This window comes from Phascolarctos cinereus, unplaced genomic scaffold (genome assembly GCF_003287225.1).
Source record: "Phascolarctos cinereus isolate Bilbo 61053 unplaced genomic scaffold, phaCin_HiC Scaffold_5;HRSCAF=322, whole genome shotgun sequence".
NCBI classification, from domain to species: Eukaryota; Metazoa; Chordata; class Mammalia; order Diprotodontia; family Phascolarctidae; genus Phascolarctos; species Phascolarctos cinereus.
In genome coordinates, this window is record NW_027555958.1 from 452549189 (window position 1) to 452573069 (window position 23881).

The 23881-nt window shown below is 46.5% G+C and overlaps 1 protein-coding gene across 8 annotated transcripts in view; it reads left to right on the forward strand.

Annotated features, from left to right (window-relative positions):
* Window positions 1-23881, forward strand: part of OSBPL9 (oxysterol binding protein like 9) — a 160207-nt gene that overhangs the window by 134203 nt on the left and 2123 nt on the right. For all 8 annotated transcript variants that reach the window (XM_020987748.2, XM_020987747.2, XM_020987749.2 and 5 more), the window contains 11 exons: window positions 5499-5589; window positions 6540-6644; window positions 9804-9963; window positions 17578-17690; window positions 17795-17913; window positions 19183-19268; window positions 21107-21278; window positions 21707-21791; window positions 22792-22902; window positions 23106-23169; window positions 23266-23406. In XM_020987748.2, the coding sequence (XP_020843407.1) occupies window positions 5499-5589; window positions 6540-6644; window positions 9804-9963; window positions 17578-17690; window positions 17795-17913; window positions 19183-19268; window positions 21107-21278; window positions 21707-21791; window positions 22792-22902; window positions 23106-23169; window positions 23266-23406 (1247 nt within the window). The remainder of the gene's footprint in view (window positions 1-5498; window positions 5590-6539; window positions 6645-9803; window positions 9964-17577; window positions 17691-17794; window positions 17914-19182; window positions 19269-21106; window positions 21279-21706; window positions 21792-22791; window positions 22903-23105; window positions 23170-23265; window positions 23407-23881) is intronic.

Genomic DNA, 23881 nt, shown 5'->3' on the forward strand with positions numbered 1-23881 from the left:
GAGCCTCCATTCTAATAGTTCTTTTTGGCTTTTCTTTCCCCCTCCTCAACCATCAGCCTTTGTCTCTTCTAGACAAAAGGCAGAAAACATTAGTTATTTGTCAGAATCTTAACCTTTTGAAGGCTGGAAGTGAAATTTAAATTTGCTCATTTCATTAATTTAAAATTGACCAGTAGTTAATTCCAAGCGCCTCAAACTCCTTCCACACCATGAGGCCTTCAATAATATTAAAGCTTAATAGAGGAAATGTATTTTTTTTTCTTTGAAGGCATACAAATAACAATACATCTGCGATCTGGAAATTCATGAAAATTGCTGATTAACCTCACCAGGATGAACACAGTCTCCTTTTCTTTAGTTTGATTTACAGCACACAGAGATGGCCAGGGAGAGCAGAGGGAGTAAAGAGGTCACTCACCCCACTTTATTGGCATGATAGAATTTTTACTTCCTAATTCCCTGATCCTAATGGCTTATTAGGGATCGTTGTGGTGGGACACAAACCTCATTGTTTTTTTTCTAGGTCACTGTTTTAATTTGTAAGCCTATTGGGCAAAGACCCGTAGCCTGATCTGAAGACAGTCTAGGGAGAGAACTATTTTGAGTAATCGTTAGTGTTTTAAAAGATCTGTTATATCACTGGTGTGGGCACTCACGGACTCAGAGCGCTTCTATAACATCGGATAAGAGCTTCATGAGCTCTTGTTGTCCCAAATTGCATCATTTGGTGAATCCCCACCTCATGAAGGAGTCGGGCACGTACAGTGAAACCACACTGGACTTGGCTATTTACCCTGGCTCTGCCACTTACTGTCTGACTTTGGGCAAGTCATTTGACTGCTCTGCGGCATTCTTCTTCATCCTGCACATGGAGGGATTAGGCTAAATAAGTGACCTTGAAATGCCTTCTGTCGTCTTCTCACAGCCTTCTGATGATGAATTCCTCTGAATGTGGCCGGGCTCAGCCTTCGAGGATAGATTGCAGTGTTGACCCTATTTTCACCCAGAGCCTTTTTAACCTGAAGAGAAAGTGGTAGAGGACAGCTAGTGCTCCAGGTGCCTCCACTTAAGGAGAGGAGGGAACAGTCTGAGAAAGAGGAAGAAACTTGCAGCTGATGTTTGCAGATGAGACAGTAGAAGTTTATAGGACATTTCTAAGATGCCTTAATTGTCCACATGGGGTAGAGGGGAGTGAGAATATTTAGACATATTTTCTGTCTTGTGCTCAAACTCTAATCTATCTTCTGAATAGCTTTTACATTTGGAAATATAAATGGTGGCTGTGAGAGGCGGTGGATAGAGCTCTGACTTTAGAGTCAGGGAGACCTGGGTTCAAGATCTGCTGTTGACTCGTAGTAGCTGCATAACCATGAGCAAGGCACTTAACCTTGTAGTGCCTGAGTGATTCTCTGAGACTGTAGAGTTCCTGGTCTGTTTGTGGAAGGCATTTCCACACTAGGAGGTTTTGTATGAAATCACAGGTCAGGACCCACTCACCAGTAAAGGAGGGAGGACCTGTGATAGCAATATTGGCAAAATTTCTCTTGCGGGGGTTGGTTTAAAACTTGAGATCTTTTTGTATTTTAGCCTGAAACAGAAAGACAAAAAATAGTTCTGGAATATTTGATCCTTTTTTCATTTCATTTAAAAAAAAACTGTGATTACTTTATACATGTAGAAATGTCTAATTGTGTTTCTTTTAGAGGCATGTATTCAGTCCTGTAGACAGTCCATCACTACTTCCTGTCATTGCCCCAAGCCCACCCCTTTTGTCCCACGCCTGTACACAATTATAGTGGGTGTGTCTATGCCTGGAAGACCAGGTACCTTTCTGGTTGCTGCAGAAGATATCAAGGTGGGAGCCTGAGGTGGACTTAGAATGTTTAGAAAACATCCCAGAATAGGCAAGGAACTCTGGCTGGCCCTAATAAACTGGAAAGAGGAGGATCCCTCGGTGCTAGAAGGTGAAGGTCAAGAAAAAGTGATTCACTTAAAATTTCTAAGGGCATGCGTAGATAGGTTGAGCGTTGATTTGTTGGCAAAATCCCCAAGTCCTTGAACAGAAGATCTTGAAACGGAAAAAAAAGTAACTTTAGAACAAATAAGATGAAATTAGGCTGTTTCATGTATTAGACATTCAATTTATGAAGCTCCTTACCTCCAAGTTGAAAATACAAACTTTCTCCCCAAAAGAGGCCATAGTGGTGGTTGACTGCGGGGACCAGCAGGCCCCTTCCATAAACTATTCCTTGCTGCCACTTCTTAGCGGAAGGTATGCTGGGTTGAGTGCACCATCTCTAGGCGCCCCAGGAACACAGGCATGGGGGCTGTGCAGACATCTGGAACAGGATTTTATTCATCCCTCTGTTGAAGGCATGAGTACATAGGAACATCCAGGGTTGACAAGCATATACTCTGTTCCTTCCAGTCTGTCTCCCTCTAAAGCAGGGATTTGTAACCTGGGGTTTATGGATAGATTCCAAGAGGGGATGGATGTGCCGTTGAACTTGGATGGGGAAAAAATTGCATCTTTATTTCACTGTCATTAATTTCTTTTGTAATACTAGATATTTTAGGCATTTAAAAACACCATTCTGAGAAACGGTGTATAGAGGTCGTGGTAGCTGCCAAAGGCTGCAGATCCCCGCTGTCAGAGAAGCCCCCACAGGTGTCCTTCCTAGTTGCTTCTCCAGTGAGTGCATGGGGCTCCGAGTGTCTTGGGTTGGCCGAGGAGAGTCAGGGAGCACTGGGCAGCCTGCAGCTTAATTCCTGTTGACTTGTTTCAGCCTGTGTCAGTTGGCTTCAGTCAAAATAAGAGGGCTTGGTTGGTTGGTTTAATTCTTAGTGATAGGATTTGAAGGGCTGTTTTCTCTTTGCAGTGGTGGATAGAAGCTGTTATTCTACGTTTTCCTCGAATTCTGTGAATCACTTCCCAGTAAGCTCTAGTCCTGTTCCCCCCCCCAATAAAAACCCCCCACAAATAAAGACAGTGAAAAGCACATTGGTAGAGGCGGTGCATGGGTAACTTGACGCCATTGTAGCTTCACATTTCCCAAAAGAGAGAGGGAAGTGTGTTTCACCTTCTGTTATTGGGGAGCAACACCAGGAGTGTCTGCATTTGCCCCATTTTCCAGCCTCCTCTTCATGGGCTACATTGTTCCAGTGTTGTGCCTGTGGATCTCCCTCCTAGTTCCTTCCTAGTGTCCTCCTCCCCAAGCTTCCCTGAGTCTTCCCTAAGGTGTTACTTGACTTGGTCAGGTGCCATAATTTGTTCTTTCCTTCCCTTGTCACTGGGCACAGGATTGAACAGAACATGTTTAAAGCGTATTTCTCCTGGACCAGGGTAGCCTCAGATTGATTACAAGTGCTGTGGAAAATGCTGGGAAAGCAGCTCCTACATTTCAGTGCAGCAGATGCCTGGGAGTCATCTGCTGTACATGTTCAGGCCCTGGTGACAGGCCTCCCCTCTCAGGGACTCAGCACTCAAACATTGTAAGCTTACTTTTCCTAGAAATAAGCCAGTGGTGGGAGCATTGTTTTACGGTTTCAAATTAAGCATGGGACCCTTGGAGGAAAAGGTCAACGGTGAAAATCTCCACTGGATATAGGCCTATCTCAGCTGTGCATAGCGACACCTGCCACAGTTGATCACAGGAGAGATGGAAAAGAGAAGACATCTGTTAATATTTGCCGAGGAATTGAATTCCTGCAAAGACCAGTAGCCCAGTGCCCTGATTCTCTTGGGTGGCTAGATGGCACCACAGTGCCTAGAGCTCTGGACTTGGACTCAGGAAGACAGGAGTTCAGATCTAGCTTCAGACACTTGCTGGCTTGGTAACTCTAGCAAGCCAGTTCACCACTGTCTGCCTCAGTTTCCTCCTCTGTAAAATGAGGATAAGAATAGCACCTGCTTCCAAGGATGATCAGGAAGATGAAATGGGACAATAGATGTAAAGTTTTTATTTGTTCACCTGTCATAATTTGAAAAGAGACATCCTGAGTCCTAGGATCTTAGATGTTTGTGATGAGTTTCAGTGCTTGGTCAGGTATCTCAGGGCAGACCACTATAGAAATGCAAGGAGTTGGTTTTATGAGGACTCGGTTGTCCATCTTAATTAGCCCCATCAGGGATGAGAGAGCCTTCCCTAGGAAGTTCTGTTTTTTTTCAGGTGGAACACTCATGGTGCACATTTTAACTTAATATCAGGCATAAAATGCTTATTGTCTTTTTCTGAAACCCTTAAGAAATTTGACATGAAGATGTCTATGCTTTATAAAGTTCTTTTCTATTACCGATCACAGGTAAAATCTTTATTGTTCCTGTTTATCTCAGTATCTTAGGACTTTCTTACTAACTTTTATAAATATCGTTTTCTGTAATTACTAACATCACTCTTTGCTGTATCCCCACAGTAATTCCTTCTCCAAATACCTTCAAATGTGTTTTTTAAATTGAGGTTTTCAAGAGGTCTAAGCAAGTTAAGTGATGCTTGGAGCTTTCTTGGTTTTGGTCCACTTTCCCATTTGCGGATAACAAGGTCTCAGCTCTGCTGTCTCACCAAGATCTTCCTTTAAATCGTCAGCACCAGATTTTTCTCTTTTTTTTGGTCATTAAAAATACTGTTTCTTAGATGGGGTGCAGGGATGTTGGGGAAAACTATGATGATGTAAAATATAAAAAATATCAGTAAAAAAATGTTAATGAAAAATTGCACCAGTGGAGCTCAAAAGTTCCCAGAGGAAGAGAACAGCCGTTAGGATCCACTCTGGGATGGTGGGCCCATCTGCTGGCTGACGTGGTTGATTTTTTTTAAATAAAATCTTTGTAATATCATTGGACAGTTGAGCCCTATAGAGTCAGTGAAATATTCTGATATTTTTCCTCAAACTGTCGAGGGCATGTATGTTTACTACTTCTCCCTTCTGAAACTTAGAAAGATGTATCTTTTTCTTCATTTCAGAAATTCATATCTTCTGCTTTTAGTAAAACTCTGCCGTCTGAAGCTTACATGTACATCCACAGTGATGTTAGGTAGTAATGGGGTGGGGACTACGTGTGAAGACAGCTGGGGAGCCGTCCAGATACACTACTTAGTTATAGGTGTAAAATGTAGGTTAAGGCCAATAAGGCAAGAAAGGAAGTGTTAGTTCTTGGAAGTGTTGTAGCAAAGCGTCGAGAAACATTGTGATGTCTTTAGAAGTGGTATCTCTTTAAATCTCTGAACCCCATTCCTTAACCGCTTTCCATGTAATTTTAATTCTCTCTGTCTGAGGTATGTTGATTTGTGGTTTTCTCCCCTTTACTGTGCTTTCCTTTATAACAATTGCTTGTGCCTTTATGGGGGAAGAGGGTTTAATTTCTTCTTTGCTCTCTTGTAAACTTCTATCTGTGTAGCTGACCTTAGGATTTTGCTGTCATAAATGGGGGTATTTCTTACATGGGGGAGGGACAGTATGAAAGAGAATGTTAATTAAAAATGACTGTTTCTTTATCTCAGAGTACCATCAACCCCATAGATGCAATATATCAGCCTAATCCCTTGGAACCAGTGATCAGCACAATGCCTACCCAGACTGTCTTACCTACAGGTACAGTATTTGGACATACGTTCAAGGGCATTCATTAGAGAACCTAGTTCTATATTTCTATTAACATAGGAAGCTAGTGCAAGCTCACTGTTCTTGCCTGTTGTTTTATATCAAAATCCTAGGTAGAATGAATAAGGGTGTTTTTTGTTTTTGTTTTTTAATTGCATTTGGTGTTCTACAGTTATAGCTTCTGAAGGAGACTGGGTTGGCCAGAGAGGAGGGTGGTGGTTGGTGATGTCTATTTTCAGTTTCCCCAATGCAGTCAGAGTTGTTGAGTTAACAGTTAGCTAGTTAACCAGAATTCGGCTACCAGGAATGCTTGTACAAAACAGAAGTAGCACCCTTGCGGAAGAGGAAGAAAGTGTCTTTAACGTCTTCAGAGGTCATTCAGAGAGAGTCATGGCTGCAAGCATTAATTAGCACATGGCATAATTGTTGATACTGAGCAGGAGGGGAAAAACCTTGGACCAAGGGAGGATTGAGGAGTCATTAGCAGGCTTTGGTTGGCCTGTCGTTTGTGAAGTAGAAGCCTTTTGTATGTGGCTGCTTGAGGGGTGGGAGGAAAGGGGACAAGGGAGATTTAAACCTTTCCATGGTACAGTTGCCATGTTCTTATCTTTTTGAAATGGTTACGTGAAAAATTGTTGAAAATCCAAAAGATGACTCCTTTTTGACATTTACAAAAGCTTAAAAGGTTATTCTGTGAATTTTTAGAGATTTTTTTTTAAAGGAAAGAACAGCCAGCATAATGAATCCCATGCTGATAGCTGTATCAGGAGCTGGTCTTTGGAGAAGCTAGCAGTCCTCCTAGAAGAGTGCTTGAATGTTGAACTAAGCCCTGTTTGTGTGTGCATGTGCACACAGAGTTACAGATATCCCCCAGGAAACCCCATAACATTTTCTTATTGTCCTGTTTTTCTCCCTTGTTTCCCTTGTCTAAATCTCTCAAGAGTCTTCCCCGTTGTGTAAATCAGAGCCACGTCCATCCTCCCTACCTGTCGGACCTGGAGTCACTTCTTTGGTACATCCTCAGACACCCACACCCAACAGCACAGGTACAGATGGGTTTAACCTGTATCTTTTCATCTCATGCCTAAGTTCAAAATCGTTTCTTTCTCTTTGCCAGGGAAAGGGAAGGTGAAATTTGCTGCTGGGGCTGACCCTCTGAGAGTTTTTCCATTGTGCCAGTTTCACCTGGGATAGTTGAATGGTTGAGATTGATAATTGTACTTGAACCCCAAAGCTTTAAGCAAGTAATTGTAATTTAATTGAAATATTGCAGCCTTTCAGGATATGACTTGGTGTTCTTGTGGCTCATCTTGGGGGATCCCTTAACACTGTGACAGTGTTTTTCCTCATAATAAATCTAGTTGTTTTCTGTTTTTGTAGCTTGAATAAGAATTCCAGTTTTTAATGGCCTTTTTTAAAAGTGCTGATGACAATTTATAGTTACTTTGGCTTTTGAGGCTTAGCCTTGGGCTTTCTCCTTTTTTTGGTGGACTCATTGTCTTTCCCCTGTGACAGGGTTTTATTTTGTGGAATGTCAGGTTGCATTTGGATTTTAAATGTGCGTTGAGCAAGCATTGAACTGTTGGGCCACAGCTCTCTGAGGGAAGCCTAAAGCTTTCTCCTCCTTTCACCCCCGTGAATTTGTCCTTTGCCACAGAGGCTGTGTTGATAACTCTTTTCTCCATAGTCACAGCCTGGACTGCCAGCCTTGGGCATCCCCCTCCTCAACTTGGTTTCCCTCTGTGTAACAGTGCAGACACATGTCCTCTGAATTTCAGAAGGAAAAAAAATTGGGGCATGAAAAGCTCAAGAAAATTCTCCCAGATAATTGACAGCATGAAGTGTGAGTGTTTTGTTGCCTCTTTGTCATGGATAATATTTATGTAGATTTTTTTACAAGGCTGTTAATGTGATTATTAAATTGGTATCTTTAGAAACAGTTCCTGTGTTGTGAAAGAGGAACCAGTCAAGATTTTGCAAACAGCAGGCTTGGGTATTGATATAAAGGACAAGAAACAAATGATCACACTCGTTTCTTGATAATGCGTGCATTTTGGTGTAAATTATTTCAGTTTATCATATGTGGTTTGGCTTAGTTTTTAAAAGAGGAAAGGACATGTTTACAGTAGACTAAGTTAAAGAAATACATTGATATCAAATAATCAGTGATGCCTTGATCCCAATTTCTAAGGCTTTAATTCAGTAAACATTGATTATTGTCTCCTATGTCTAAGGTCCCATGCTAGGTACATTCAGAGTTAAGGGAGATCCGTTCCTTTACGTAGATAATTGTGAGAGCTTTTTATCCATCTGACAAGTATTCATGAAATGCATACTGTGTGCAAGGGTGAAGGGAGACCTCTCAGCATGTTGTGTAGGTAAACTTCTCTGCACAGAATGACAGGCATGGCTGGTTTGCTGTCTGCATCATGGGAAGGAGGGATCTTCCAAGCCACTGAACTCCCAGGTCCGTTGGAATTGAGCATGTGACAGGCATTGGGCATACAAAGACAGAAAGAGAATCCTTTCTTGCTCTTAGGGTTTTCTGGCTTCTATCCCTCCCTTCCCCCCTCCTCTTTCCTTCTGCCTCCCTTAGCACCCCCCCCCCCGACCCATTGTATGACAATTAATAGATTCTCTCCATTTAAAACATAAGAGGAATATTATTAGCAAACAAAAGGGAAATTTTGAGTCAATTAATTGGAGACCCATTCAGAGTCATCTGGCTTTTTTCCAGTACTTGGGCACTTATTTTTGACTATAATAAATAGTTTCATGATTTGAAGGTTCTCTCTAGGCTCTCCTTTGGAAAGAAAGATTCTTTAGGGCTCTGTTTACACCTGTGGTTCACTTTTGAGATGGAATTTCAACTGCCAACCTCTGTTTCATGGGACTTGTGATTTTAAAGTTTTAAGGATGTCCTTATTGGGGAAGCTAGGTGGTGCAGTGTATAGAATACCACCTGGCCTGGAGTCAGGAGGACCTGAGTTCAAATGCGGCCTTAGACCAGATACTTGACGCTTACTAGCTGTGTGACCCTGGGCAAGTTATTTAACCCCAGTTGCTTCATTTAAAAAAAAAAAAGAATGTCCTCATGACTACGGCTCCTAAGAAATGATCTTATTGAAGCTCTGGGTGTTTGGGGAGAGGCATCTTCTGTGGTGGAGCCACAACCCTTGGGTTTGAGCAGGGTATGAAATGTTCTGATCCCAGTCTTGGAGAGCCTCTATGGCAGAGTCCAAACCAGCTTCAGAAATGTGTGGATGCTTGGGAGCTGAATGCCATGCTTCCCTTGTCATGCTGAGAATTCCCTAAGAAAGAAACACACAACACTGTTTAGGGAGTGACTGTGGTCTTCACGTCCCCTTAGAGAGATGGAGGTTTCATCCTGACCAGTCCCCTTGTCCCGGGTAACTCTGGTTTGGGTATGACTAATTGTAGCCTCCATTGTTTCCCTCTTCTTCTGCCTCATTCCTTCCATAGGCGGTAGCTTCAGATTGTGGGTAAAGATGGGCAGGGTTTTATGGTGGTTGCTTTGGTTTGGCATTTTTGCATACCTGTGCTTCCTTGGGAACTATTGATTATCAGTGAGGAACTCTGCCTTGCACATAGTAGGTGCTTGATAAATATTTGTGGACTTCAGTTGAACCTTTTTGATAAGTATGCTGAAAAATCTTTAGTGTAATTGATAAATATGTTATTCTCAACTTAATCCTCAATTTTAACTTGCATAGTGTCACAGAACTCCCATTTTGCATTTCCTTTGGAATAACTTGGCTCCTTTTTTAATCATTTAAAACTACATATGAAATGAAAGCTGGAGCTCTCTGGTGCTCTTAAGACAGTGAATTTCTACCTGCTTGCTTGAATTAGAATTGAATTGAAAGATTTGCTTTCCCATAACTGAAAGAGGAATTAATCTTTGATTTTTTTTGAGTATTTCCGTGGTGTCATTGTGAAGTGTGCTGTGAGCTGCAGAAGGGGAGCTGTGGCCTTTTCTTACTAATTTTGTGTGTCCAAGGTCCATCTCATTACTTTTTTCTTTGCCCCATCTCAGAGCAGTTTGACTTTGTCCGCAGGGCTTGTATATTCATCCAATCAACTCAATCAAATTCTTCTACTCTTTTCATAGCTTAAGTTACCAATCTTCCCAACCCTGCCCCCACCCCCAATTTTTTCCTAACTCAGAGTTTTTCACTCCCTAGGAAGTGGGCATTCACCACCTAGTAGCAGTCTGACATCTCCAAGCCATGTCAACTTGTCTCCAAACACAGTCCCAGAATTTTCTTATTCTAGCAGTGAAGATGAATTCTATGATGCCGATGAATTCCATCAAAGCAGCTCATCCCCAAAGCGCTTCATAGAGTAAGTAGACGTGGAAAGGAGGAGGTCTTGAAGTGGTTGACTTACTTTAAATATTTGGGTACTTGAGGGGTTTTTTGCACAGCTCTACAGTTTGTTGGAAAATGAAATGAATGACTTTAGTCTCAGCTGATTTAATCCTATGGCAGTATCACCTTAGTAACCAAAGTAATCCAGATTATATAAAGAATGGCACCTTCAGGTGCCACAAAATACTTGTTCCAGGGGGGGTTTAAAGGGATCAGGGCTTGTTATCAAAGCTGCCAGTCACTCGACTGATGGCACGGATCTCTGACCTTGGCACACCTCCTTGGCAGGGACCTCCGATGCCCTCTCCCATTTCGTCCTCACAACTGTACAAGGCAAGGAAGGAGTATGTGGGGTCGTATTTTCATTTTGTAGATGTGGAAACTAAGAGTCAGAGAGATCCAAGAGCTGCCCAAGAAGGTCACAGAGGAAGTCCCTGTCATGGGTAACAGTCAGATCTAGGTCTTTCTGGCTTCAAACCCACTTCTGTTCATTATATCACATGGTGTTATGAAGAGGAAGTGGATGTGTTTTGCTCAGCCCCAGAGAGCAAAACTAGATGGAAGAGGGGGTTGTTAGGAGATGTAGGAAGCAAATTTGCACTTAGAAAAACTTTCTGAACAAGTAAGTATTGCCCAAGAATGGCTTGGAATACTTTGGTAAGGAAGTAAATTGCCTATCGGGGGAGCTTCAAGGGGAGGCTGAGCTGCTGAGTGTTGGTGGTGGGGAGATTTAGGGCTGGTATAGGGTCTGGACTGGGTGGCCTCCTGGGGCCCTAAGATTATTTTCAAAGCTAGTGGGATTTGAAATAGTTCCTCTTTTAAATGACAACTAATAGTCATCAGTTTTTCAAATGAACTTGAAAATTGACATTGATCACATCAAAATTATGTAAAGAGTCCTCCTTACAGTACTTGCCAGGTTCTGGAAGACAGATGAGCAGGCCCTGTGCCTGCCTGTGGCCCTCGGGGTGATGTCCATTTCCCGTTCTTTAAAGACTGTTTGTTGTGTTTCAGGCCATGCTGCTCTTCAGCAATATTGATAGAATGTTAATATTAAAAAGATAGGCCTTCGTTTCCAGGGGGAGCTTGGGGTCATTGTTACTTCCTTAAAAGTATTTGCATCCCATTCTCTTCCTCTTGTTCAACTCTGGGCCCAGCTCATCCATCTGTATTGTTTCTCCTAAGGATACTTGCTAATAAATAGGCTCTAAAGGTCACCTATCCAGATAAGTGCATGTCTTGATCTGGGAAAAGCACACTGTTCATGCATTTGATCTTTACTGTGTGGATGGTCAAATCATCCCTCAAAAGAGGGGTTATAGATCTCTTCCAGGAGACTCTGCCACGTTCTGGGTCTAGATATACAACCCATACAGCGTCGTCAGCAAAAGGAACATGTAGGGCACCACTGGGTCCTCTTCAGGTGTCCTCTGCTCTAGGACTCATGCAGCACAGCCACAGCCTTTGGCAAGCAGACATTTCCCTGTTTTATGTCTTCCAAGGAATCTGGATGGAATAATTGTAATGTATGATTGGGAAACGCCTTCTAAAAAGAAAAGCTTATTTCTTGCCTTCCCCGTGGTTTGGGGAGGGGTTGGAGGTGGGGGAGAAAATGTAGAACTGAAAATAAAAAAAATTATGTTTCAAGAAGGAAGAGAGTCTTTTCGGGCATTGTTTTGCTTCACTGAAACATACTTCAGGGGAGGTGGGGTAGTGACTGGATACTCGGCACAATAGTAGTTTGTATTCTCTCCCCCAGGGCTTCTTCATCTTTTTTGTGGCCTAGATCCCTTTGACAACAGTCTGCTGAAACCCATGGACCCCTTCTTAGATTCATACTTTGAAATGCATCCAATAAAATATCTAGGACTGCAAAGTAAACCAAGTCTGTCAAAATAGAGGTCAATAAACTATGTAAAAATTGAGTCTACAAAGCCCCAGTTAAGAGCCTCTGCTCTTCATCTCGAGTCAGTTGTGAAATGACAGAGATGGAGCCCTTTCCTGCTACGTGGCGAGGCGATTTGGGTCAGTACTTCACAGTGTCTGCTTGGTCACCTTTACTGTCGGTATTAATAAGCTCTGAGATTTTTTGAAAATCTTTGGCATCTTCCCTCCCCTCCATATACTTTGTGTCTTGATCCCAAACTGACTGATTTTCTTTTCTAAATTCTATTTTATCCGGAAATCAGCAATCCATCAACACTTACAAACACTTCAAGAATGGGGAAGAGGACAGGACAAGAAACTGTGAGCAGTGGGGTTTGTCAGTTTTGCTTTTTAAATGTACGTACTTCAGAATTGGAGAGTAGAAGACACTTTAGAGACCCACTGTCCAGTCCATCCCATCCACGAATGCAGTGCTCTGATATCTGTGACAGGGGGTCATGCAGCCTCTTCTTGGGAGCCCACCACTCCTTTTCAGGGCAGCCCATTCCACTCGGAGACATTTCTCGTTTCGAGATAGTCTGATTTTCCTGATGTCAAGCTGAATTTAGCCTCTTTGCAGCTTCCCCCAATTGGTCCTGGTTCTTCCTCTTGGGGCCATAGAGGACCATCTAATCCCTTCTTCACATGAGGGCCCTTCAGATACATAAAGATAGCTGTCATCTCTCCCCAGTGCCCAGTTCCTTCAACCCATCCTCAAAGGCCCTTCATCATCCACCTGGTTGAGTTGATCTAATTTATATCTTAGCTTAGTTTGGTACTGTCCTCCTTAATCTGTTTCCCAAAACTGAGCAAAGTATTCTAGATGAGGGCAGGGGACAGTGAGACTGTCCCCTTTCTGTTCCTGTGTGGTTCCTACATCCATTGCTGACTCGTTCCACTAAAACTGCCAGATCTTTTTTTCAGAACATCAATGCCTCCACTATTGCATTTGTGTAAAATTAATTTTTTTTTCATACCCAAGGGCAAGACTTTAGATTTGTTCTCATTGAATTTCATGTTAGACTTGGTCCACGGCTCTAGCTCGTTAAGACCCTTTTGGATTCTGACTCTGCCATCCACTGTATTGGCTTTCCCTCCCAGCTTGGTGTTGTCTGCAGATGGGATGAGCAGGCCACCAGTACCTTTAATCTTAAGTCATTAATAATGTCAAACAGCCCAGGCCCAGATCCATAAAGGTCTTCCAGTAGAGACAACCTGTGCCGTTGATATTGAGACATAAGTCCATCCATCCATCCATTCATCCTCTTAGGGATTTGTCTGATTGTATTATCATGTAATCCAGTAAAATTGGGGGTGAAACAAGGAGATGTCCATTATCACCACTGTTATTCAATATTGTACTGGAAACGTTAGCTTTAGCAGTAAGAGAAGAAAAAGAAATTGAAGGCATTAGGATAGGCAAAGAAGAAACAAAGCTATCACTGTTTGCAGATGACATGATGATATTCTTAGAGAATCCTAGAGAATCAAGTAAAAAATTACTCGAAATAATAAATTTAGCAAAGTTTCAGGATATAAAATAAACCCACATAAATAATCAGCATTTCTGTATGTATTACTAACAAAGCCCAACAGCAAGAGATAGAAAGAGAAATTCCATTTGAAGTTACTGTAGACATTATAAAATATTTGGGAGTCTGCCTGCCAAAACAAACCCAGGAACTATAGGAACACAATTACAAAACACTTTTTACACAAATAAAGTGAGATTTAAATAATTGGAAAAACATCAGTTGTTCATGGGTAGGTCGAGCTAATACAGTAAAAATAACAATTCTACCTAAGCTAATTTACTTATTCAGCACCATACCAATGAGACTACCAAAAAATTATTTTATAGAGCTAGAAAAAAAAACAACAAAATTCATCTGGAAGAACAGAAGGTCCAGAATATCAAGGGAACTAATGAGAAGAAATGCAGGGGAAGGTGGCCTGGCTGTACCACATCTTAGATTGTATTATAAAGCCGCAATTGTCATCTAATCTGCTTCTCTCCTCTCATCTGCACAAGAATCTTCACAGGAGATACTTTCCCGAAAGCTTTGCTGAAAATCCAGGTAAACTGGATCCCCAGTGTCTCCCTCCCACCTGGGAAGGTCCGGGCGGTGAGCTAGCGTGTTCACAGTGAAACCTGGCTGGCTCTTGGGACCTCACTGTTCCCCAGGAATTGAAGTATGACTTGCTGCCTCAGTGTTAGCCACCTCTTTCCCCTTTGCTTTTTCAGTGTCAGGATATTTGTCCTCCTTCAGTCCAGCAGCCCCTTTCACTTTGTCCATGGTCTCCGCTGTCATGGGCAGTGTCTGCATGAGTCACATCTGCCGGTGCTTTCAGGCCCAAGGGTGCAGTTATCTGGTCTGGGTGACTTGTGTCCACCAAGGCTGCTCTTTTGCCCTTGCATTTCCACTCCTATTAGGGGCTGTTGTCTGGCCTTTCCAGGGTGAAGGTCCTTCTCTGACAGAAAATGAGGAAGGAAGCATTCAAACATGGAGGGCTTGTCCCCTCTTTGATCTCATTTTTCCCAGTGAACTGTCATGTTTTTACTTTGATCTTCGCTTACTTTGCCTTGAGTCTGTCTTCTTTACATTCCTCTTAAGAGCTCCCGGTATTGGGGCAGCTAGGTGGCACAGTGGATAGAGCACCAGCCCTGGAGTCAGGAGGACCTGAGTTCAAATCTGGCCTCAGACACTTGACACTTACCAGCTATGTGACCCTGGGCAAGTCACTTAACCCCATTGCCTAGCCATGAAAAAGAGTTCCCCATATTTCCACATTGATCTCTTCAGACAAATCCTATTTTTCCTCCTGATTGAAGTCACTTCCTAAACTAACCACAGGTCCAGGGGACTCTGAATGAAACATACTGCCCACCTCCAGAGACCATGGATGGACTCTGGCAGCAGACTCAGAAATGGCAAGTGCAGGCCTTATCCGTACTTGTAACGACTATTGTTTTTCTTGCTTTCTCAATAGGTAGGAGAGGTGGCAGGGACATAATTCAGAACTGAAAATAAAATAAAATTGAATTTTTTTAAAAAAAGAGGTTTATTTCCCTTTTGTATCTTCAGAATCTCATTCTTGGGCCTCTCCTATCCCTCCTCACCTGACTGTCCCTGAGAGCTTTTTCTACGTCTGGGGTCCACATTGGACTCCTCCCTGCCTTACGTATCCTTTACTCAGAGGCTCGTGTAAGGCAGGTCAGAGCAGAAAGGCAGGACAGAAAGGAGTCCAAGGAAAGCAGTTGGTGTGATTTGGTAACATCTGCTGGAGCCCTCTCTGCCAACAGCAGGAGCAGGTGAAATCTCTTGACTCGTCTCAGCAAGGACGTCATCCTTTAAGCAAAGGGCAAGTCTGTTCTGGGTCTGATGTTCACTGATAGTGGAGATGACAAGAACCGTGAGAAGAGACCAACCGCTCCCTCCCAGTGTTCGGGAAAGAGAAGAGGAACGTTGGCAGAGGCCATGTCCTCTGTTGTCCTGGTCTTCCTTGGGAAGCTTGGCCTTTGGCTCTTCTGAATGAACTTTAATTACTTTGTCTAGATCTAGAAAGTAGAGCCTTGGTCGTCGTGTCAGAGCTGCACAGGATCTGGAAGTCAGTTCAGCTCCTGTCCTCCTCTGGCTCCTTTTCCTGGCTCTCTCTCGGCGCCATTTCTGGCTCCCCTCTATGCTCACATAACATTTTAAAAGTTAGGCCGACACTGATCGTCTTGGAGCTTTCCTTTTCCTAGTTTTCCCTGTTTGTGCCTTTCCTTGCCCTTCCAGAGAGCCACCTCTTCAGGTAATTTACCTTTTTTAAAAAAGAAAAAGTGAAACTAATGAGACCAGTGAGGACATTTTCACAGCCCTGACATTGTTTGTAGCGCTTCCCACCTGTGGTCCCCTTGCCACGCATCTCTGTGAAGCAGTGGGAGGAGCGTCGGCTCCTGTCTTTGTAGGGCTGAGCTTATTTTTGAACTTCGCAGCACTTATTTGTCATGGTGAACCTCTTATGCCACATGCCCAGCACGTGATGAGGCGGCCTTTGCTTGAATATCCTTGGGGAGACTGACCCGTCTACTTAGCTTTGGATGTCCTGCCTAGAAGTGGTTGTGTCTGTGCCTACACACTCCACTTTCTCTTCCCCCACCCCCACGCCCACCCCCCTGGAGGGAGGAGTCATGAGCTCCAAGCCTCTGTGGGATGGGTGAGGGAGCCCCGTCAGGCATCTGCTCCTCTCTGCCTGACGTTGGGGCCTCTGCTTCCACCCCATCCCCTTTGGGTGTTGTCTTCTTCCTCCATTCAGTTGTAAGCTCCTTGAGGGCGAGGATCGTTCCCCTGCCCCCCATCTTTGTATCTCTGGCACATAGCAGGCACTTCATAAGTGTTTTTTGACTCACTGCGACTATGCTACATGGTTGCCATTGCAGTCTCTCAGAGCCGCTGGAGCATGGAGGGTCTTGGGCCTGTGACTGTGGAGCTTTTTCCCTTGACTTCTGGTCTGCCTGAACGTAGAGTTGCAGCTTCCTCTGAACAAGCTAGCTCATCTCAAAGACCTTTTTCTGGGTCTGTGTCGACTCTAAAGAAGGGCGCTGGGCTGGGCCCCATTAGGATGAAGTGTTTGGTTGCTGTGCCTTTCCTCTGGTGGCTAGGACCCAGGCCTAGCAGGGAGAGCGAAGCCTTCTGGCTCACCTGGGGAGCACTTTAAGGTTCACTAAGCACCAGACACAGGTCATCTCATCTTAATCCTCACAGGGTCCCTGTGCAGCAGGTACTCTTGTTATCCCCGCATTTCAGATGAGACTGAGGCAGGGGCAGAGGTGAAGTGCCTTTCCCACCGTCATGCAGCTAGTAAGTGTCTGAGGCAAGATTCAAATTCAGGGCTTCCTGACTCCAAGCCCAGTGCCCCTTCTAGAAATAAAGTTTTTTCAGGCCGTTGATATTAAAATAGTAACTTGTATATGCCCCAAGTCATGTGGAGGTTTTCTTGCAGCCGCTGGTGGTAGGTGATTTTCCCCCCTGTTGTATAGAGATGTTTACAAATATTGGTCACATGCTTTCACTGCTCATGAGGTATTTGGATAAAGGTGTGGGAGTGGTGGATTGTCATCACCAAAGAAATCATGGGAATTTAAAAAATATTTTTGCATCATAGCCCAAAATAAGGTGAAATCACTAGCAGGCCAGAATTGAACCGTAGTCAGTTGCTTTGTATGAGAAGCATGATTTGAGATTTGAAAATTCACAAAGAGCTTCATAAACATTGTGTAATTGCTGTTTTATTTCATGTGTTTCCCTTAGTCTCAGTGGTTTATTATTCTGTGTAAACTGATGACAGAGCAGCTGATGCCAGATTCTAAAAGGCTTTTCGGCTGTGGGTTCTGCTGGTGGTGCTGGACGCCCACGGAGCCCTCGGGAACCACCGGGTGGAGTCTTGCCCAGGCTGGCCGCTTGGACTGAGCTTAGTTTGAGCACTTGGTTAGCGCTTCTGAGGCTCTTCCCGAAGACTCTTTGAACGTTTCTGAGAGGCTGTGCCCGGGGGTGTCCAGCTTTTGGAGCACGGGTTAGCCCCTTTGGGCCTGGAGAGACTTAGGACAAGCCGGTGGGTGGCAGAGTTTAGCATTAGGTTTTACCTTGAAGCTTTTTTAGAATGGCTTGTTATCTTTTAGTTCCTCGGGATCGGCCTCCGTCTTGACCCACAGCAGTTCAGGGAACAGTTTAAAACGCCCCGATACCACGGACTCCCTTATATCCTCCATCTCTAATGGGATGAGTGATGCTGGTAAGTGAATGCTTGTTGAGGGACAGCCATTTTGGCTTCACCTGAATGTTGGGCTATTGGCCCCCAGGATGTGCATGATCTAGTGAGTGGGGTTTGCTTTTCAGACCTGTTTGACTCCCATGATGACCGAGACGATGATGGGGAGGCCGGCTCTGTGGAAGAGCATAAGAGCGTCATCATGCATCTCTTGTCCCAGGTTAGGCTAGGAATGGATCTAACCAAGGTAAGCCACCTGATGCCCTGAGAAGCCGATTGTACATAACATTGACCTGTTTTTGAATCTCTTTTTAGTGGCACCACACAAGTGGACTGTTTTAGGGTTGATTCAGTTCAGTAGATGTTTATTAGACACTGACTGCATGCCCTGCATGGGGTGATGGGAGTGGAGGGTGGGGTGGGTGTGAGCACTGTTAAGTAGTATAAGAAAGAAAAGTGATTGAGTGATAGAAGAGGGAAAGGAATCATCAGATCCACATAAAGGTGGTGCTGGACTTCTGAATTTTATTGGCAGAACAATATACATGTTAGGAATTGGGCCAGGGAAGGGGTAGGCAAGGAAGGAGGAAATAGCTTTGATTTGATGTGGGATTAAGAGTGGATCTCATTCCATTGGACTGGAGAGAGAGGACTACCAGGAAATGAGTTGGGGGGTGGGGGTGGGGTCGTCTGAGCAGTTTTCCACCAGAGCTGAATGGGAGAAGGAGACACTAATGTGCTGTGCCCTGGTCGCCCTGGGCAGGGCTGTCCAGCCCCAGTGGCCATTCTGGCTAAGCCCAAGCCCCTGTCTCAGATTCACCAAGCATGGCAGCATGGCATAGTCTTTGGTTAGCAATGTATTAAGTGCTTAGAGAGACAAAGAAAGACAGCAGATCTGGCCCTCAGGGAGTTCTCCTGGGCGAGTCAGCTATTTATGTGGGTAGAAGGTACTCTTGGAGAAGAAGGCACTTGCAGTGGTTTGTACTAGGAAAAGCCTCTCCTAGAAGGGGGGATTTGATCTGAGCTCTGTGACCAGAAGGTGAGAGAGAGCCTTCCAGGCATGGGGGACAGCCAGTGAACCCTTGAACCCAGGTTCCTGCTAGATTGCCTCCTGTCCCCCTCCCCAGACCTGAGAAACCTTCCAGCCATCGAGCTGAATGTAAAAATGCTTCCACTGGGCACCTCGAATGACATCTCCAAAGAAAGCAGTTGCGCCTTAGGCAGGGCTGACCTCCTTTCTGCCTCCCCACTCGTGAGCTTGGTCTCCTGAGCACCAGTAATCCTGGGGACTATTGTGCGGTCCCTGACTTGGTCAGCCGCTCAGTTTGCTGGCTCATGGCCACCCTCCTCCCTCGGGCTGAACGTGCCCATGGAACGTTTTGTTTCTGTCTCTTGACATAAAAGTCCACGTAAACCCTGGCCATTGTGCAGTCTGCTTAATGGAGGATTTTCTATGTGTGTGTGCGAGAGAGAGAGAGAGAGAGATTCTGGAAGTTCACATGTGTGTCGTCTTCAGGTGGTTCTCCCAACATTTATTCTCGAAAGAAGATCACTTTTGGAAATGTATGCAGACTTTTTTGCACATCCAGATTTGTTTGTAAGGTATGTTACAATGCTTTCTGAAGTCTTCCATGTCTTTTTGGGGAGGGAAGAGAGTATGCATTTATTAAACACCCATTGTATGCCCGGCACTGTGCCAGATGCTTTTACAAACATTCTCCCATTTGACCTCACTACAGCCCTGAGAGTTAGGTGCTTTTATACCAGCTGGCTGGCTCAGTGGATAGAGCCCTGCGTGGAGTCAGGAGGACTTGAGTTCAAATGCAGCCTCAGTCTCCTCATCTGTCAAAAGAGCTGGAGAAAGGGGCAGCTAGGTGGCACAGTGAATAGAGCTCTGGCCTGGAGTCAGGAGGACCTGAGTTCAAGTGTGCCCTCAGATACTTGACACTTACTAGCTCTGTGACCCTTGGCAAGTCACTTGACCTCATTGCCTAGCCCCCCGCTCCCAAAACAAAACAAAAACCCTGGAGAAACCATTCCAGCATGTTTGCCAAGAAAACTCCAAGTGGAGTCAGGGAGAGTTGGGCACAACTGAAAAATGACTCAGCAGCAGTGCAGTTGAGAAAACAGACCACCAGAAGGGAAGTGACTTGCCCAAGATCACACAGGTCTTGGGTCTTCCTGACTCCAGTGCCATTGCTCTGTGCAGTGCAGTGCAGCATCCCTAGTGGCCTCAGAACAGGCTGTAAAAACGTGTTCTCCGTTCACGCTTTTTTGCCTCTTCTTCTCACCTTTTCCTGGTTACGTTTGGAAAAATGACTTTGGATAGTTGACTTGAATTTAAGGTGGCGACGTTTGCATTAGTTTCATAAGTCTCCCTGTGTCTTGGACACTTCAGTGTTTCCAAAGCACTTTCCTCAGCCCGGCCCTGTGACCGACGCAGCCCAGCTGTAGATGACCACCACTTTGTTAAAGCTTAGACAGGGCCTGAGGATCGGAAACTGGAGGCAGCCCTGGGCCGGCTGCTTCCACGGGTGCAGAGTGAGGCCTCGGGATGGTGCTGTGGCTTACCCAGTGTTCCCTAAGGAGGAAGTGCCAGAGCTGGGTGGGGCTCAGATCCAGAGTTTCCAGTTGGAAGCCTCCCCTCCCCACAGTGGCCTCTCATCAGTAACTGGGTCTGTGGCTCCATTGGGACTTCACACACGTCCCAGCCCTTCAGCTCCTGAACACAAGACCTTCTCATGAATCGCCACTGCGTGCTCCCCCGAGGCCCGACCCATCCTGCCCTCCCCACATGTCCTGGGGCATCCATTGGAAACACTCCACCTCAGGCCCTTGGTGGATGGACATGTCTCAGAATGTATCTGTTAACCCTGCGTCAGCCTAGGTCCTGCCCTACCTTCTCATCTCCATCAACTTCCTCTTCTGCTCCCTCCTCTGGTCTGTCTGACTTTCCAGGTCCATGTCCTGCCAAACAAGGGTTAGGGATGCTAACAGCGGTGACAACAGACCTCTCCCAGCTCCTGGGATGCTTTTATCCTAGGACCCTTTCTTTCCTGGGTCCCAGGTATTGGAGCACTCAGTCAGTTCAGTGGGCATGTGGCCCCCATAATGGTGCCAGTGGTTCCCAGCCCCCAGGCCTCTGAATACTCCGGGTGCCCTAAAGTGCACAGAAGGCCCTTAGTGTCGGCTCCTGAGGCCTGTGTGTACGCTGCAGGGTGACCTCTACGGGCGGTGGGAGCTCCCTGCATGGAGACCTCTGAGAGACAGGGTGGAGAGAGGAAGGAAGTTGTGGATTCCCAAGCCAGGGTCAAAGATCGGGAGGCCTTTAGTGTGTGGCAGCAGGCCACAGTGCAGGGCCTTCCCACAGAGGGGGCAGCTCTGGCGGCCTGGGGTCCTGGACACGCGGGACCATTGACATCTGGTTTTCTCCTTTTCAGCATCAGTGATCAGAAGGATGCAAAGGACCGAATGGTGCAGGTCGTAAGATGGTACCTTTCTGCCTTCCATGCAGGAAGGAAAGGGTCTGTGGCTAAAAAGCCTTACAATCCCATCTTGGGTGAGATCTTTCAATGCCACTGGACACTGCCCATGGAAAATGAAGAGAATGCGGTGAGTTCCACGGACTCCCACGGCCGGGGCCTTGCCGAGGCCTGGAGAGCTGAGGCCAGAGCCCAGCTTCTCAGCTTCCCGGCCAGTCCCCCTCCCGTGCTGCCGTGCCCTTACACCTGCTCACTTATGCGCGGCTTCTTTGGCCCCCACAGTAAGGAAGGAAGGAGGCAGTGGAGCCGTGGCCGTCTTCACCTTCCGGTCCAGGTTCTCCACCTCCCCCCAGGGCCAGGGAAGCCAGGGGCACTACCTTCCTCCTCCCAGAGCATCCGTGGGGTCCCTGGACTGTTGTGATGCGACTGGCTGTTATGTGCTCTGTGTGTACTTGGCTGGGGGACAGGGCAGGACCCTGCTCAGCTCCCCCACAGAGGCCGACCCGGCCGGCAGTGTCAGCGGTGACGTCCTTGCTCTCTCTTGTGCTCTGTTGGCAGGAGCCGATGTCAGAAGGCCCCGTGCCCTGGGGCTCCAAAAACTGCGTGACGTTTGTGGCAGAGCAGGTCTCCCATCACCCGCCCAGTAAGTGTCAGCTTTCTCTGTGACCTTCACCCCACAGCACCTGTACCCCTGGGGACAGCGAACCCCAAAATGTTAATGCCCATCACTTCAGACCGCCCTCGACTCAGTTACACGGACATCGACAGATATTGCAGGAGTTGCCGCTTCTCCCTTGCATTTCCTCACGCCCTGGGAGTCCCTCAAGCTGCACACTTACCACTGGGATGTGGAGGATGTTGAGAGAGAGTGGGGAGGGGGGACAAAGAGGGGCAGCATAGGCCGTTAAAGGGTGTTCCCTTCTGGCCTCTTCCTCAAGCCTGGCAGGCCTGGTCTCCGTTCTCTACCCTGGTGGTACCTGGGTGCCACAGGCAGGGCACACCATAGTCTCATGGGCTCATGCCCATTTCGTTTCCCTTCTGGGTTCTGAGGCTGGCTGCATTTGGGTCAGTGTCTCTGCAAACTGGATGACCAGGCCTGGCGGTGCCTTGCCTCTTGGCCATAGTAGGCCATCTCCTTCTGGCTTCCCCCACTGTGGCGGTGCATGAGCAGCCCAGGGCGATTACTCTGGTTGCTTCGACCAAGAATCTGACCTGGTCTGAATTGTTTCTGGAAAGGCTCCATTTGGGGGCCAGTTCAGACCCTGGGCTCCTGGAAGCGGAGGAAAGGCAACGTCTCCACTCCCCACGTCTTTAATAGATCCTGGGGGTCGAGTGAAAGCCCAGTCGTAGCTGGCACGGCATGGACATCCATCCGTACGTGGCCAGAAGAGGAGACTGTGTCACAGCCCTGCGTCGGGGGCCCTGGGGGAGCGGGCAGTGCAGATCACTATGGTCATTGGGCCTGAGTTGATGACTTAATTCTTGGGATAAATTGGCCACCCACCATTTACACATACAGCCGGGCAGGCTGACCCCTAGGCTTGTGTGGGAGCACCCCCTCCGCGTCGTGTTTCTGTGTGGCAATCCTGGGCGAGCTCTTTGCCCAGCTCGGTGAGACTGACCGGGCGTGTCTTTGTTCTCAGTTTCAGCGTTTTATGCCGAGTGCTTTAGCAGGCGGATCCAGTTCAATGCTCACATATGGACCAAGTCCAAGTTCTTGGGGATGTCCATTGGCGTACACAACATAGGACAAGGTGAGGGGCGAGGCCGACTGAGAGCAGGCTGCGTGTGCTGCCTGGCTCTGCCCTCAAGCCAGCACTCATCGGCATAGGGAGACTCCTTTGAGAACACTGCTGGCATACTTGGTGGTTCCTGGGGGAGGTCTGGACCTCACGCCTATGGCTGGCCACGGGGCCCGGTGCCAGCCTCACTCGGCCTTCCGGTCGTCTCTCCACAGGTTGTGTCTCTTGTCTCGATTATGACGAGCATTATATTCTCACCTTCCCCAATGGCTACGGAAGGCAAGTGAACCTGTTTCTTTCACCTCCCACAGCGTCAGCCTCTTCTCTCCCCTCCTGCACACAACTGCTTCCTAAGCCCCTTTTTGGGTTTCACAGGTCTATTCTCACAGTGCCCTGGGTAGAGCTGGGAGGAGAATGTAGCATTCACTGCTCCAAGACCGGCTACAGCGCCAGCATCATCTTCCACACAAAGCCCTTCTATGGGGGCAAGAAGCACCGAATCACGGCCGAAATCTTGTAGGTATCTCGCCCAGTCCTCTGCAGCTTGCTCTGTCCCTGTTTCTGCTCCCTTGGGGCCCAAGAATACCAGGGCTCTGGCTGCGGTCCGTGGGGGGAGGCTGGAGCTGGGAGCGCCGCCCTCATCCTTCCTGTCCCACGCCAGGGCCAGTGTCGCAGACCTGCCGTAGGTGCAGGCATCAGGCTTTCCCCAGCGTAGCTTACTGGCCCCCCTGTGGTTGTGAGAAGGGCCAAGGGCCACAGTTGTAATTCCCATTGTGCAGATGAAGAAATTGAGCCTTAGAGACATTCAGTGACCTTTCTCAGCTAACTTCAGCAAGGCAATGTCTAAGCCTTTTAACCTGGGGCTTCAAGCTGATGCTGCTTGGCACCCCCCACCCCCCGTCTCCCTCTTCATGGGGTGTGATTCTTCTTCCCTTGTTCCTTCATCTGTGTCTCTTGGCCTGGAGTGGACTCTTCGTTGACCTCTGCTGCT